General features: G+C 35.9%; 1 protein-coding gene across 3 annotated transcripts in view; it reads left to right on the top strand.

Moving 5' to 3' along the window:
• TMEM117 (transmembrane protein 117) overlaps window positions 1-17692 on the top strand; it is a 485771-nt gene that overhangs the window by 240382 nt on the left and 227697 nt on the right. For all 3 annotated transcript variants that reach the window (XM_042946297.1, XM_042946299.1, XM_042946298.1), the window contains exon 4: window positions 6588-6687. In XM_042946297.1, coding sequence (XP_042802231.1) covers window positions 6588-6687 — 100 coding nt within the window. The remainder of the gene's footprint in view (window positions 1-6587; window positions 6688-17692) is intronic.

Genomic DNA, 17692 nt, shown 5'->3' on the forward strand with positions numbered 1-17692 from the left:
GGTATTTGTGTTTCTCTGATTTATTTCACTTGGCATTATACTCTCTAGATCCATCAATGTTACAAATGGCAAGATCTCATTCTTTTTTATGGCTGAGTAATATTCCACATCCTCTTTATCCATTCATCTCTTGATAGACACTTGGGCTGCTTTCATAATTTGGCTACTGTAAATAATGTTGCAGTAAACATAGGAGTACATATATTTTTTGAATTAGTGGTTTCATATTCTTTGGATAAATACCCAGTAGTGGAATTACTAGATCATATGGTAGTTCTATTTTTAATTTAAAAAGATTCTTTTAAATAATAAGATTCTGTAGCTATCGTGCAGAGATTTTATTATATTTTTTTTCTTTATTACCCAACTAAATTACATTCAAATTAAATAATTTACAACATGTAATTGCAGAAAGTCAAAGATGTGTTCTTCATTTTGATTTGATTATATTTTTACTTCCAACATGTTATTCTAGAAGGGAAATATAAATGATACAATGATATTCTGTTCTTTGTTAGAATATCATAATTATGTGGCCTACTCATCTTTGATGTTTCTTTTTAGTTTATCTATTATTGTAGATTCTTTTTTTAATCTTTTATCTGTTTATCCTCTTCCTAGTTTGACTCTGGTGTTAGATGATCTAAGTAATTTTACATTAATCAATGGACCACTTAGTTCATTTAAATATTTATTACACCCTGAATCATAGTATAAACTGGGCAAAAAAATTCACCTGCTTGGGGAAATTAAACATGTTCTTTGATGAGCTAAGTCTTGTGGAAAAGAGTGACAGTGTGAGAAAATCAATAAAATACTTTAGGAGAATTATTTAAGAGAAATATATTCCAAGTGTTATGTTTAATACCAGGGAAGGGACAGCTTTCAGGGGTAATGGTGGGGGACTTAAGTGGCTAGGCTGAGTTAGTAATCTCAGACCAGAAGAAAGGGAATGGCATTCCAGACAAAGAGAGCATTGCACACAAAGATACTAAGGTGCATTATAGAATAGTGGGGTTTTTGGTGAGGTTGATTTTATGGTGAGGTGGAGGGCATAATAAAAGGAGATTGTGAGATGAAAGGAGAGGAGTCCAAATGAAAGGAAAGCTTGGCAGAGAGTGGACAGTATTCTTATCCATGCTTTACTCTTTGACAGTGGGAACCACTATATTATTTTAGAAAGTGGGAGCCCGTAGGCTAGAGGTCTGCTATGTTTTACACTCCTATTATGAAATTGTTGTGTTAGAAGCTTTACCTTCCTATTTCAGAAATGAAATAATCTTAATCCTCAAGAAACCCCTGTGAGGAATAGTTATTTTTTATCCCAACTCTACAGATAAGGGGTTGAGTTGATCATTAGTCCCAGATTATAGAGTGGGAGGTGGTTTGCAAACCTAGGACTTTCTTGTTCTAAGATACCTTCTCCTGTGGTATTATGCATTACTTCCCCAGAAGTCATTGTAGTGATAATAGTGAGTCTAATATAAGAGGAAGAAAGTCACAGGGAAGAAGGAAGCTATTGCTTTAATTCAGATTAGAGGGGCTTATGAACAGGATTGAGACATTGGTAGGTAGTAGTGATGACAGAAAAAGAGCATAGATTTGTGAGCCTTTCAGAAGTAACCTTAGTGATTAATCAAATGTTAGGAATAAAAGAGGGGAGGAATTGCTGACATACTAAGGTTTCTGTATCTAATACAGATGAATTTCACTGAATGGGCTGAAACAAAGCAAGGGATGAAAGGAATAGTTGGTGTATGGTGAATGTATTCACATTCAGGGTTGAGTTTGTTCAATGAAAACTCCATCTGTAGTCTTTTTATATACGTCTTCCTTATAAAAATTAGAGGGGATATATGGCTGAAGTTGGGAAATTTGAGGTGGTATTTTATCTGTAAGAACTCTTAGGCCTAGAGGCACATTTAATCATTCCAGGCTACTCCTAACAATTATCTGTAGGATTTTGACTTTCCAATGGATCTTGCTTTGTAGGTTTATACCCTAGTTCCTGCCTGAGAGGTTTATACACGTGTACTGAGCTCCATCAAAGCCTTTCAATAAGCAAGAACTAGGAATTTCAAGCAAAAATGCTAAAATGTGGTTATTTGGATAATAGACTGGATTGAAGACTGTTAATCATTTCATTACAAACACAAAAGGATTGACAGAAGGTTAAATCGTAATAAATCTAGGTTTAACTCCCGGTGCTTTATAGTGACAAATTTTCTCCCCAATGTTGTAAGAATACTTAGAATTTTCACTTTAGTTTCATTATGTTTAATGCAGGACTGTACTCATGTAACTCAACTCCTTATCTATGATTTACTTGTGTATGAAACCCCCAATCTTGTTTATGTTGCCCAAACATGGCTGGGAGAGACAGCTGTGACATTATGAATCCAGCTGGCCACAGATGGATCTTCAGTGAAGCATGAATCCATATTGGTTTGGTGATCTATGTTTACTGCCTCCTGTTAAACTTTCAGAAACTCAACTCCTAAATCACCTGGCATTGACTATATTCATGTACATATAAGTAATAGACTGAAGTGAACTGGAACTTTTGTTGGTAGTGATCAAGACTCTCCCCTATAAGATCAATTTACTAGATTATAGTTTTATTGACTATTTAGAGCCTGATTCGTTTATGCCCATTTAGTACATAGTTTTCACTAGGTACAATAGTCTTGATAGCTTTTCAGGCTATTATGATAATTATGAACATTTCTAAGGTCCTGTATATTGCTGTTAACACCCACCTGTTATGGATTTGACAGGCTTGAGATCTCAAGAAAAAATAAAAACTGAAGTTATAGCCTGTAAAGAAATTCATTTAGAATTTTTAAAGAAATGATATTTTAAAGATATTATTGATATTTACCTGGAAGGCTGGTAAACTGCAAGATTTTCTAGATCTATGCACAGTGGAAATAATTAGCTAAAGTATAAAACAAAACAAACAAAAGATGTAGGAATAGTTGAAATAATTAGCTACAACTCCAAGCAAAACTAAAAATGTTAATGGTGCCTCCTAGCAGATAGAATTTTATTCTGAATCACTCCCTAAAACATTAGGTATGAAGCTTCACAGCTTCACTTTATTAGAGTTCAATGTGATATTCAAACTGGCTAACATTGCTTATATAAATATAAGCACACTCTGTCCTTTGCAACCAGTACAGGAAATATTACTGTTATAGGGTATGCAGATCAATGAACTAGTAGTTGCAAATTTTTATGTCAGGCAGCAAATTTGTAATTCTTCTGTATATTTCTCTAAAGCAGCAAAAGCCAGAATACCTACTACCTACTACCTTTTATATAGCATATATATATATATATATATATATATATATATATAGTAGTTATTTCATAAGTTGTGCTATCTCATCTTCATTGTTACCATAGTATTCAGTACTCACCACATGCCCACAGTTCAAATATCGCTTTACTGCTGTTTCTAGGGTTTCACATACATAGATCTACCCATGCCATGTAGAAACATGAATAACTTGATTCGCTTCATTAATTCATACACTAAACAAATGTTCACTGATCACTTATTATATGCAGGCAGTGCTCTAAGTGCTGGGGAATAAAGGTGAAAAGAATAGCCAAAATAACTCCCTGTTGTTATCAAGTCTTAGACATGGCTTTTCTCTTGATTTTTGGTGGTATGGCCCTGTTTCTTGATATCTTAGTAACATTTCAATGTCTGATGGATGTTCTATATAAAAACACGTAGAGGATCTAGATGATATTTTATTCTTCTAGAAAATGTTCACTCTTTCCTCTGTTGGATGGGTAGAATAGAAGCTCATCACCTTAATCCAGTCATGAAATGGAGTGGGGAAGGACTGATTCAGTTTTATCAAGGACCCATCCATCTCTGGTTTTCTCTAGCCTTCCATTGCTCTGTGTGTTCTCTTGGTCCTTTCCTTCTGGCAGGATCTGAAGTACAATAGTCTCCTTAACGTGGTAAAATTGCCAAAGCTCTGCTGTGCTTCTCACAGACTTTCTGCTTCGTCTCTTAGCCTCCCCCCGAACATAATTCATAATTTGACAAATGTCTTGAAAGTAAAGCCAGCTGTGTATCATACTTCCTTCTGGACCCCTTTAAGATGAGGATCGTGGCTCCTTAAGTTTCTAATGTTGTCTCTCCAACTCAGAGACTGCCAATATTTTATTTAGATTTTTTGTAGTTCTTGGCTGGATCATTGATCTCTTGCAAGCTTACCTATCTCATCCCTAATTTTACTTATTTATTTATTTTTTAAGTGTTTATTTATTTTTGAGAGAGAGAGAGAGAGAGAGAGAGAGAGAGAGACTGACTGACTGACTGACTCTGCCAGTAGGGGCAGGGCAGAGAGACGGGGAGACAGAGATTCTGAAGCAGGCTATGATGCAGAGCCCAATAAGAGGCTCAAACTCATGAACTGTGAGATCGTGACCTGAGTTGAAGTCGGACACTTAACCGATTGAGCCACCCAGGTGCCCTCATTTCATCCCTATTTTTAGATACTGAAATAAGAGACTGTCTTCTCTTATACATACCTATATTACCACAAAGGATGTACCCCAAAATTTCCATCCTAGCTCAATGTATTCTAGAACTCACTGGCAAAGTAACAGATAGGTATGTGGCATTCAACACATCCTTTGAAATGTCACTGAAAGAGCTGGACAGTTATCAGAGCTAATACTCTAAAGTACACTGAGTTCACTGCCCAAGAACTGTTCAGTAATAGTGATACTGAGGGGAGTAAGACCAAGGTGTCCAAGTTAACTTGGGGGCTTTCATGCATAGGCTGTTTAGTTTGGTGAACTTGGTGGGAATCCAAGACTCATCGTCACTCTGGGGGGCTGCAGCCTCTGCATGCTGCCCTTGACTTCTGTTATGAATTATCCTCAAAGGATGTAAGTCTTGATCTTCATGTCTTTTAAAATACTGGGGAAAAGAATAGATATTCTTTGTGTTTTTTATATCTCACTAACCCTTATAGGAAGAAGATACAGCATAGTGGTTAAGTGCCTGCATTTGGGAGACAATCATTTAGATTCAAACCTTGTCTATTTACTAGATGCTTGACCTTGAGAAAGTTGCAAAAACTCTCTGAAGCCTCAATTCCATATGTGTGAAACAGGAATCATAATACATTTCATTGCGCTGACTTGGAAGGTATTGGAGACACTGTATTTAAAGTGCAAATAGTGATCTCTGGAATATTGTAAGCAAGCAGTTTATGATAGCTATGATTTCTTTGGCCATTATGGAAATCCATGGAATAGAGACCCAGAATTCTGAGGTGAGATCTTAAGATTTTTATAAAGATCTTCTAAGGTAGGTGAATGAAGCATGTGGGAAAAAGTTGTTTTAAGAGTTCATAAGTTTATTTTTGTTGTTAAGTAAAACCATTTAAATATTTGTTTATATTATGTATAAAAAAACTATCTGAAATAACTCCAGAAAAAAAAAAACTAAATTGGAGATGATTTACCTCTCAATGACTTCAAAAATGTATTTCTTTATAGTTTCACTAAATAACAAACATATCATTTTCTACTGTATCTTATTTTAAAGTTCATTTAAGAAGAATCAAGGTTAACTAATACTCTTATGTTTAAGAAAAGGAACAAAATTTAATGTAAAAAAAAATCTGAGCGAAAAAAAACCTTAGACTTAAAAAGAGAGAGAGAGAGAGGGAGAGAGGGAGAGAGGGAAATTTGATTCCTAATTACCATTCATCAGTTATGTGGTATTGATTGGGTGAGTTAAGTGATCGCCCTGTGTCCCAGTTTTCCTGGAGAAATTGTACCATAGGAAAATAATACTTAGATTTTCTTGAAATCAAATAAGAAGAAAGAAATGAAATTACATGCAGTAAGTATAGTCTTGTTACTTGTGTTTAATGATCAGTCATGCCTTTGAATCTCTCTTTGGGCTGTAAAGAACATGAATTAGTGTTATAGGAAGTGGACAAGAAATTGTGACACAAAAAGAGGTGAAATAAAATCTTCTGGTTATTGTTATTTATTTAAGTAATAATTTAAACCACATATATTTGAATCAAATTTTACGTTACTTCATTGCATTAAAATTTTTCTTAAATGTACCTTTTTTTGACTATTGTTCAGGTATGATATTCTATGTAAAGCCTAGTCCCAGTATGTCTTCAATAGTTCTGACTTGACAGAACTGAAAAAAAAGTGAGCTTTTCTCTTCCCTTTCAAGTTACTCTAACTCAGGAATTGTTTCCCCTCTCTTCATACCTGAGTGAGCATGAAATGATGCCTTTGCCGAGTATCTCTGTTTGATTTTCCAAAAGCTGTTGTCAGTCTTACAGCTTGAAAATGAAATGCACGTGGTAATTGGTATAGCCACAGCCAGCCTTCAAATCTAATTGGAACTGACCCAGACACCCCCAGAGCTCTTCTGAGCCTTTCAGATCTGTAAGCATATGTGATGAGACAAAAGCGGGAGATCTTGTTGAAAGGGAGGGAAGTCCCTTTGCGTGTTGCTGAACCAGAATTCTTTGACGATGTAGCTCTCTCAGTCTGGACAATGTCTTGTGTGTTTGTTTCCACAGAGCATATATCATTACAGACTATATGGGCATCCGAAATGAAAGTTTCATGAAATTAGCTGCAGTAGGGACCTGGATGGGGGACTTTGTCACAGCTTGGATGGTAAGAAATTTTAACTTCACCCATTTCAAACATTAAATGGAAGACATGTTCATAATGTTGGATAAACACCACTTTTGATGGATTTAGAGCAAGAGTTACTTCTCTTTTGAGTGAAACAAATTCATGAATACAGAAAATTTAGATATTATATGTAGTATTTGTTTACTTCAGGGGGAAAATTAATGCAACTATAATATTAATGATGGCTGTCCACCAGGAAATATTTATTTATAACATACATACATATCTATCTATATGTATGGGCATACGAACATATACACATTCATAAAATTAATAGAATTTTTTTTATTTCCTATTGCACATGTCAAATTGTGCCTGTCAAAAAGGATTGTTTTTTTTTTTGACATGTGCAGTTTTCATGTGAATGTTGTCTGGCTTGTCTCAGAAGAAGTATTCTTAATGACTATTTTTATTTAAAATTTTCTTCATAGCACGTATTTATAATTGTATTAATATTATTTTACTTTTATTTAATGTTTTTATATGAATATAGTTGACACCTAATTTACATTAGTTTCAGTTGTACAATGTACTGAATCAACATCTCTGTATGTTATGCTATGCTCATCACAAGGGTAGCTAGGGCTTTTAAAATAGTTTTCTACATTTGTTTTCTTCATTGAACATACTAACTTAATGGTGCATTATTCGTATTTTTTATTATAAGCCTGCAACAAATAGACAAACCATATTTCATGCTGAGTTCCTCTGTCAAGAGAGTAACTTCTGTCTTTTTTTTTTTTTTTTTTTTTGCTTTTTGTTTTCATTAAATTTTTTTTCAAGTATAATTTATATATGGTATTACATTAGTTTCAGGTGGCTGATATAATGATTCTACAATTTTTACATTTCTCAGTGCTCAGCAAGATAAGTGTATACTATTGGGGCACCCGGGTGGCTTTGTTGATTAAGTGTCTGATTTCGGCTCAGGTCATGATCTCATGGTTGGTGAGTTCGAGCCTCACGTCGGGCTGTGTGCTGACAGTTCAGAACCTGGGGCCTGCTTCGGATTCTGTATCTCTCTGTCCCTCCCCTCCCCTGCTTGCTTGCTCTCTCTCTCTGTCTCTCAAAAATATATATTAAACAAATGCTTAAATAAAAAAGATAAATGTACTCTTAATCTCCCTTGTCTATTTCACCCATTCCCCACCCACCTCCCCTCTAGCAATCACCAGTTTGTTCTCTGTATTTAAGAATCTGGTGGGTTTTTTTGCCTCTTTTGTTTGTTTATTTGTTTTGTTTCAAGTTTTTATTTAAATTCCAATTATTTAACATATAGTGAGTGTAACATTAGGTTAAGGAGTAGAATTTAGTGATTCATCACTTATATGTAACACCCAGTGCTCATCACAACAAGGACCCTCCAAAAATACCCATCACTGATTTATCCCATCCCCCTGCCCACTCTCCCTCCGGCAACCCTCAGTTTGTTCTCTGTATTTAAGAGTCTGGTTGTTTGTTTGTCTCTTTTTATTTGTTTGTTTTGTTTCTTAAATTCCACATATGAGTGAAATCAGGTGATATTTCTCTTTCTCTGTCTTATTTTGCTTAGTATTATACCCTCTAGGTCCATCCATGTTTTTGCAAATCACAAGATTTCACTCTTTTTTTATGGCTGAGTAATAGTCCATTGTGTGTGTGTGCGTGTGTGTGTGTGTGTGTAGGTGTGTGTGTATTACATCTTCTTCACTCCCCAAAAACAAAAACACTAGTTGGAAAAGACATATGCACCTCTTTGTTTATTGCAGCATTATTGACATAGCCAAGATATGGAAGTAACCCAAGTGTCCATTGATAAATGAATAACTTCTGTTTTTAACCATTGGATTAATTAAATATAGTATGTAGCTCAAAGGCTCTAGGTCCTATAAGTTTATAAAAGAATCTCAGAGTACAAAGAGCATAACTCTCATAAAAATGGAACGTATTAACCTTTGTTGACGCCTTTCAAAGTAATTAGCTTTATTCTTCCATTCACTTGAAAATGAGAGGACCAACCAAAGGAAAGGATGCCCTGCCATGTCACATGTAGGGACATGCCCCTACAAATGTGTTCCAAAGGTTGTCACAATAGTTACTGCCCTTTCTATGGATAGCTTTGTGTCTTACCTAGAGCAGGTGTTTTCAGGAGACAGGAAGCAGTTACATCTTAACTGCTACTACTGTGATCATCTTGCAAGAGTAGTAAGTAACTACCAAAAGGTTTGTATAGCCTAGTTTTTGAGCCTCCTATCACTGTGTTCAATTTTAGAATGTTAACAGAACAAGTTACCAAATGTATCCCGTTCCATTAACTTTAAGATCTAGATTTGAAAAGTGATCTATTTTATTTGTAGTCACTAGATGTGACAATTAGAACAAATCAGACATCAGGTGCCTGGCTGGCTCAGTTGGTAGAGCATGTGACTCTTGATCTCAGAGTTTTGAGTTCAAGCCCCATGTTGGGCATAGAGTTTACTTAAAAAAATACAGAAAATTAAGAGAGAGAGAGAGAGAGAGAGAGAGAGAGAAAATATAAGCCAGACATAAAGACCAGGCTGCCTCATGTCAAAAGTTTCTATTTCCATTGGGAAAAACATTTAGAAGGGAAACTAAATAGAAAATAGTTTGCCGTTTAAAAGGGAACCTATTTAGAAAGAAAACTTTAAACATGTAACTTTCTTGAAATAGGAGCTAATGCCTTTTGAAAAATATCTGCATTAACTGTGGATTGTGATTTTTTTTTTTTTACTCCATTTTGATTTTGAGTCTGCTTAATAAAATGGAAAAGAGAAATCAGAAATTTGGATTCTCTGACCTTGCCACATATAGTTTGATCTTCCACAAATAATATACAATCCTCTGAGCCTGCTTGTACATTTCTCTAAAGGGGTTAGTAGTTGCTGCCCGTGCTACAAGTTTCTGTGAAGATTAAGTGTGTGGTCCTATAATAGGACTTAAAATGCTGCAGTATGAGGTGGCATAAATGCTTTATTGTAGACATTCATGCTTTTCCCAGCTTATCCCAGGCCCGGGGGCCAGAATGTCTACAGTTCCCTTCCAGCCTCCAGTGCTAGGACACACTAAGGCAATACAGCACATTACTTCCTGATTTCCACATAACACTGCCCCTGAGCAAAGTCAGGGGAGAAACACAGACCAACAAGCCCTGTGACCTCAGTCTGTAGTTTTCAGGATCCACCATTTGATACAGAAATCATTTTCTTTCTTTGTTATTTTATTTTATTTATTTTGAGAGAGAAGGAGAGAGTGATAGAGAGAGAATTGAAGGGGGAGAGAGAGAAGGAGAGAGAAAGAATTCCAAGCACGCTTTCCCCCCTCAGTGTGGAGCCTAATGTGGGGTTCGAACCTACGAACTGTGAGATCATGACCTGAGCCAAAATCAAGAGTCAGACGCTTAACTGATCAAGCCACCCAGGCACCCCCAGAAATCATTTTCTTTCCCATGATGACATCAGTATCTGTTTGTGGCCCAATTCTACCGAATCCCTCCCCAGACTTTCCCTCAAGATAGTGTTTCCTAGGCCATATGTAGCTCTGTCTCAATTTACTTCATTTTTAAAATTAGGATCTTTTTCTTTTGTTTTTCTTTTTTAAATTAAATTTTTTTTAAATGTTTATTTTTGAGGAAGAGACAGACAGACAGAGAGAGTGAATGGGGTAGGGACAAAGAGAGACGAAGACACAGAATCTAAAGCAGGCTCTAGGCTCTGAGCTGTCAGCATAGAGCCCAACGTGGGGTCTGTGAGATCATGACCTGAGCCAAAGTCAGAAGCTTAACCAACTGAGCCACCCAGGATCCCCAGGATCTTTTTCTTTTGAATCATAAGGTGGGTGGGGGGGCAATTTCTAGGGCAGCCCTGAGAGGCAAACACGTGGTGCAGCTTTGACCAAAGACCTTTACCTTTTGTGGTTGGATTTCTACTGTGCACTTCTCTGCCCTTCTCTTGTGGCCTAGCAGAGTACAAATAATTCCACAGTTTAGCTGTGGTCTCTCTCTTCCTCTAAGGTCTGGCTCATGTTCCTAGTTTACTAAATTTACTACTGTAATACCTTCTATTTTCACTAGCTAACCTCGTAACTTTTTACCTTTTTCAATACCATAGATTATTACTCTGATCAATACTTCCAATACCACAGAAGTAGGACTGGATTGAGAATCCAGAAAAATGTGTTTCAGGTTTAACCCACCAAAGTGATCTTAAGTCACTTAACCTTCTGGGACCTCACATGTTTTCCTTTCCGTAAACTGAGAAAGAATCCAAAGTCCTTGGTTGCTTATGTTATATGAAATATTGACCTTTCCCAGTTAGACACAGGGATACAAATGGCAAAAGAAACACAGCGCTCTCCTGATTTGAAAGTACAGTCACACAGGGAGGATTCCCAGAGCACCTCATTTCTATTCCCATTTTTATTCACCGACTAGGTGGTAAGTTTCCATATAAATATTTATATGTCTACATATGTGTGCATTGATAACATTTTAAAAAATAATATTTTTCCTCATGAGAGGAGTCTAAGGAGGTTTGACCTTCATTTGTCTATAGAATTCTCATCATGAAGTGAATATCAATGATGAAGGTGACTGTCATGGAAAAGTAAGTGACTATTTACATTTCCAATAAAAGTGTGCCTTTTAATGTATTTCTGAAATGGAGAATTTTTCTTTTATGGAAATAATTCAAAACTTCCTCATGGTTTTAAAAGGCACACCAGAACTGATGAGATCCCCAGGCAAGGCTGATGTCAACCAATCTGACAAATCTCTCTGACCCTCACACTGCCGAGCATCAAGCTCTACTAGGTTCAGCTTCCTGGCAATCCTGACTTTTCCCAGCTCTGTGGGATGCCTCATGCAGAGGACAAAATAATATATTAAGTCAGGGTTAATGTCACCATTTGTTTGGTCAGATAGATTTTTAAAAAATTCATGTAAAAGAAATACATAAAATGACAGTGGTGTCATTGAGCCCTGAGCTGGCCCTTTGTGTTGATATGAGCAGAGAAGAGCTCTGTCATGAAGACACACATGGAATAAAAGCACTGGGTGTCTTATGCAACAGCATTGCCACATATCCACAAATTTGCCCACCCTCTGCCATTGAGCGAGGGGCAGGGGGTGTCAGCCCATCCCACAGTACATATCTCCAGTTTTACTATCCCCTCCTGCAGAAGACAAAGATCACAGGCTCTTCTCAGGTCTAAGGTGGCAGAGGATTCTGAGGACATCAAGATGGCATTTTCTTCTGCCCTTCATTTAATAGCAGAAGAAAAAATCACTTCCTGTCTATCTGTACCTAACCATCTCCTTTCTGCAGCCCTTGCCTCTTCCTGCTCTAGTGGCTTTTCTGTTACAGCAGTCAATGGTAAATGGCTTATGACAGCGATAGGGACATCAGAGTCCAGGTTTGAGGTTCATATTTGCGGGAGGGGGCCAGGGAGGGTACAAATGGTAAAGTTGAGCCATGACCTAAAGAAGACAATTCACATAGTAAGGACTGAAGTCAAGAAGCATTTTTCATCATAAAACCATATATGGTATGTATCACGTCTTACTACTCATGGAACCTTGCTTGGTCTTGGCATATTTTTCCCAGGATTGTCTGTGGACTTCTGTGTGTATATGTGTTACTACTAGCAAAGCTTCCACCGTAAAGAGATGTCATACATACAAAAAACAATGTAGTTGTTTGCCCATTGGCTTTACCTTTATTTCACATTTGTATAGCGACTGTTTGTGTGATTTTAACAGACTTTTTTTTTTCTTCTTGAAATTCAGAGTTCTATTAGAGCTACAAAAACTTAGTATGTTATGTAGAAATGTCTTTAGATTGATAAAACATAGCCTTTGTAGGATTTGTAGGACTACAACAAGAAGTAAAATCTTAAAATTTGCTTAATTATCTCCATTGAATCTCTGGCAAGAATATGATTGTAGAAAAAAAAGTGTTTTTAAAAATATATTTCTCCCTTCTATTTTAAGTGTGCCTATTTTGTAAGTACTGCATTATCTCTCTAAATATTTGAGTGACAAATTTGCCTTCTTATGTTTCACATGTGTTCTGTTCCTTCAGAGAGATGGTGTAATTCATATTTATATTGCTATTATCTTTGTTTCAAACGGCTGTGTTTATTTAAGAGGTAAAGCTGAAAACTCTTTCTTCTTTACTTGATTATAAACTTCCTGAGGGGCGTTCCAGTATCACTTGTGGCACTCAGCACAGTACCAGGCATAAATAGATGCTTAAGAAACATTTATTGAAGAATAAATGGATGATAAGAGCACATAAGCATTAAGTTCCATTTCTTTTTTCATTGCTCCATTTTGTGACTTAGTGTTGTAAAATGGGCATTCTAAAAGGTGGAGGGAGAACTGTACTGTTCAGGGTCTTCCTATCCCCTCACCCCCGTAAGCCTATGCATTTGTCCTCTGAGCTTGTTTCCATACCAGGACACATGCTTGTAAACACCCTTGGTTGGAAGTAATAGATTGTTGATGGAATTCTCCCAGCATTGTGATGTATCCTTTGAGTATAGAAGGCATTCTTTTTTTTTTTTTTTAACTTTTTAATGTTTGTTTATTTTTGAGAGAGAGAGAAAGAGAGAGTGCAAGCAGGGGAGGGGCAGAGAGAGAGGGAGGTACAGAATCCGAAGCAGCTCCAGGCTCTAGCTGTCAGCACAGAGCCCGATGTGAGGCTCAAACCCACCAACCGTGAGATCATGGTCTGAGCTGAAGTTGGATGCTTAACTGACTGAGCCCCCCGGGCGCCCCTAAAGGCATTCTTAGGTAAAACAAACATTGAGCTTTAGAGATCCTGCCGGAGGGTTCTTTGAATGGCCATTATTGCTGTCACTGGCATAGTTCTTCTCCTGGCTCTGGGGGTGGAAGGAAGCTAGGTGAAGATATATCCCTTCAGCCACTTAAGCACAGAGATTTTCCCACATAAGACAGAAAACTGGTTAAACTTCAGTGGACAGAGGCAGAGAGAATTAAAGAATGGTGTATGCTTGAGAATAATTAATACTCCTGAATCAGTCTTTATTTACAAATCTGGAACAGAATAGAGTGAGGGAATATTTCTGCAGGTTTCAGAGAAAAATATTCCTTCTAGCTTAAATGTAGAAGATACGAAATTATATATATATATATATATATATATATATATATATATACACACATTATATATATATTTGTATATATGTATATATACATACATATATACATACTTAAAACTTGTATATATATTATATATATGTATATGTGTATATATACACACATACATACTAACTTAAAATTTGTCACATGTTTTTATTGTGGTCCCATGCTTGCTGCTTATTTTCTATTATTGTCCTATGCTTTACTAAGAGAGGGTTGTGATTATTTCTGTTATTTTCATTTCACCAAGTTAATAATAGCTTATTTAGCCCAAAATTTCCTATTACGTACCTGCCATTATGTTGTGGACTGCAAATGCTAAGTTTGTCAATGAACAATAGCTTATAATAAAACTGACATCACATCTAGCTTGTTATTCCATCTGGAATTGAGCTTGACAATTCATATTATGATCAATGCCAGTTTTCTAATTATTTCTCTTCCACTGATATCAAAATGGCAGAATAAAAAGCATAATTGAATTGATTTAGTATCTGAAATAAGGTAGCAATAATAGCTTTACTCAGCTTAATAATAAAGAAGAATTTATATGCTGTGAAAGATGGAATCAAAGGACTAGAGTTAGCAAACTCATTGAGCAAGTGTATATGACAAATGGAAGAACACAAATGAGATATTTAGCCACTGGAGCTGAACCCAAGAGCTTGGCATTACTCTGAGTTTTTATCTTTTGCTCTCTTTTCTTTGCCTGTTCTTTGGAGCAGTTCATGACTTCAGTTACCTCCATGATTGGTTAACCCATATTTGATAAATTTGTTGGTTTCATTTCATTATTTTATAGAGTGCAAGTGGAAACTGGATCAAGAATTTAGTTAATAATGTATTCTTTCTATAAAGATTCTGTGTTAAGTGAGATTCCCTAAAAAAGTGCATGCATCATAGATTTGGGAGCACATGATTTATTGAGGGAGTGCTCTTCAGGGAAACCTGTAAGGAGACGAGAGACCCAGGGGAGAGTGGGGAAAAGAGGCAAGCAAAGATGTGGTCAGTATGGCTGCAGGTAAAATCTCCACTTGGCCTGGTCCACTGGGTGCATGCTATGTTCTTGGGGAGTGGAGTGTACCGGTGGGTGAAGAGGATCTGGGCAGGTCACCAACATGGACACAGACAAAACCTAAAGACACAAGATTTAGTAGTACCTGTAATTGAAGAAAATCGTTGCCAGTTCATCTGGTCATTTGATTGAAACAAAGAGCATAATAGAAGAATTATTTTTTACATTACCTTTTTATTCATTAGAAAATTTAGAACCAAATATGGTCATTTTGCTTTTGCACATATAAATATTTTAACATCTCTATAAATATTTTAGCACTGTGTTTCATGTTCCTTCAAAATAATAAGTTCTCACTAAAAAATTAATAAGACAGGAGAGTCTAACCTATTTTCAGAGAGCATCACAAATTGTGATCAAGAGTCTTTTAATTTTCAGGACTCTTGGATTTTTAAAGTATTGACAATATGGCATGAAATAAAAAAAGTATTTCTGAGTAAAATAGGTTGTAGTATAGCACATGGATGTTTAAGAATAGAAGCCCAAATTCTGGCTCCACTATGACTTTTCTAAGTTCATTGTCTATCGGAAATTCATAGTATGTTATGGGCATATTGTATGTAATTTATAATCATTTATTAAAAATTTATGGACTATACGCTAAGTATGAAAGGCATCTATGGAAATGTACTGAATTGAACTACAATAAGATAGGAAAGACACTAAGGCCATCTCTTAAAGAGAGACATTCCCATTAGAGGCAGAAAACACTCACTTTTCATCTTTCCCATTTCCAATTTCATCACCTTTCAGTTCCATTATACTGTATTTCTGTTTCTGGGTTTACACTTCCTCAGGGCAGGTGAGGAAAGAAGGATTGTCCACACATTCTTTATCATTTTCCTAACATAATGCTTCACACCTTTAAAGTACCATTTATCAATAATTTTCCCAAAGAAGTTTAAATAAAAGCCAGGAAACACTGATATTTATTTTTCCTTTCAAAGTCAATAATACAATGAGTACTAGTTGCTAATATCAGTGTACATTAGAACTTCAGAAAGAAGCTATGTGGGTTGTTTTTGTTTTTGTTTTGTTGTTGTTTTTTTGGTAAAAGTTTTCGTAAGTAGTTAGATTATTCCCCTTGTAATTTTTTTTTAACTTTTACGTAGTACCTCTTCCTAGGCGCCAAGCACTGTATGTTTGTGTATGTGTGTGCGTGCATGCGTGCGTGTGTGTATGTGTGTGTGTGTGTGTGTGTGTGTGTAAATTTTCAGTTAGTTTCCAAAGTCTTCAATGCTTTTAACTACTCCACTATCTTGCCGAGCAGAATAATTTTCTTGGGAATATTTAATCAGGATCTTAATAAGAGGTGGAATATAGACATAGAAGTTGGTTTAATTTTTTTTTTTTTTGCCAGCATGTTAATAAAATTTGTTGAATTGTGTCATTAATTGGGGCAAGGGGAGTGCAGATCTTTTTAGGTGCTGACAGTACGTCACATCCCAGCCAAAGTATTACTTTTAAATTTTAGAAAACTCAGCTGCTGTTCTTACTGCTTTTTGACAGATATAGGTGCTTGAAAGCATCTCATTTCTGGGACTGGAAGAAAGTAAAGAATAGCTTTCTATTATACTATCATTAAGAGAGATACTGCAATTCCTGGTTATTTCAGCACTAAGTGTTTTGTTTATATGAAATCGCTATCCTTTAGCAGTTGTTTGCCCCAAGGATTTTTAGAGCACTAAAGATTTTTATATTCACAGTGTATGTTGCATTTGTAGTTAAATGTTCTGTAAACATCAAAAAGAAATTTATGGCAATGAAGTGCCTAGTATCATGTTTTGTGGTTGCTTTATGAAAGCTATTACATCATATTTCAAGAAATTGAAGTATTTAAGTGAGTGGGGGAATATTTTGGTAATGAATGGTTAAGTAAAATCATGTTTGGCATATATTCTTCTCTTTTCTTACATATCTGAAGGCTGATTGGGAAATAGAAGACTTCCTTTTGCCCTGGCTGGCAGAAGATGTTAAGGTTTATCCCGGCCCTGTGCCTGACTCCAGTAGCCTTCCCTAGTCTATCTGAGTTGTTCATTGAGTGTCTTGAGTTGCTTTGTGAACATGATAGTGCACAAGGTAAAGAGTCAATTAGGCATAGAACAGTAGTGGAACTTACAAGTTAGGTATAATATCAAATAAATACCTTTGACATTTCCAAAGATATCAAATACAACAGACCACTAGGTCCATATCAGTAGTTTCTTTAATACTATAGACCGGGGTTCACAGAGAGAACAACACATGTGCCACCTTAAAAATTCCTAATTGTTCTTCACTTCTAAGCAGAGGCTATATGAGAAACAATGCCTACGTTAGAGTCAGGCACTTGAGATGAAGCAGGAAACCTGGAGAGAAGCCATCTGTTTTCACTGAAAGAATAGCACCTCTCATAAAGGTTTTAAAATACATCATAAAAGATACTGTGAACCTGTAGCTATTGAAAAAAAAATGAAACTGAATAATTTTCAAGATCTGACTACTTTCTTCTTTGACTTATGTTATAATTGTCCTAATTTCTATTTGGCATTTTCAATTTCAACTAGAGATGATAGAATCAGTGGAAGATTTTTGGCAAATCTAAGTGTAGATTGAAAAAAAATGCACTTTATTTTGCTTCAGTAAAAAATTGGCAAAATGAACCAATTTTGTGCCTACCTAGGTGGTAGATATCTAAACTCATTCATTCATTCATTGAATGAATATTTATTTATATGGTGACCTGCTAGTTTATTAGATAAGCTTATTAC

The sequence above is a fragment of the Panthera leo genome, chromosome B4 (genome assembly GCF_018350215.1).
Source record: "Panthera leo isolate Ple1 chromosome B4, P.leo_Ple1_pat1.1, whole genome shotgun sequence".
Lineage (NCBI taxonomy): Eukaryota > Metazoa > Chordata > Mammalia > Carnivora > Felidae > Panthera > Panthera leo.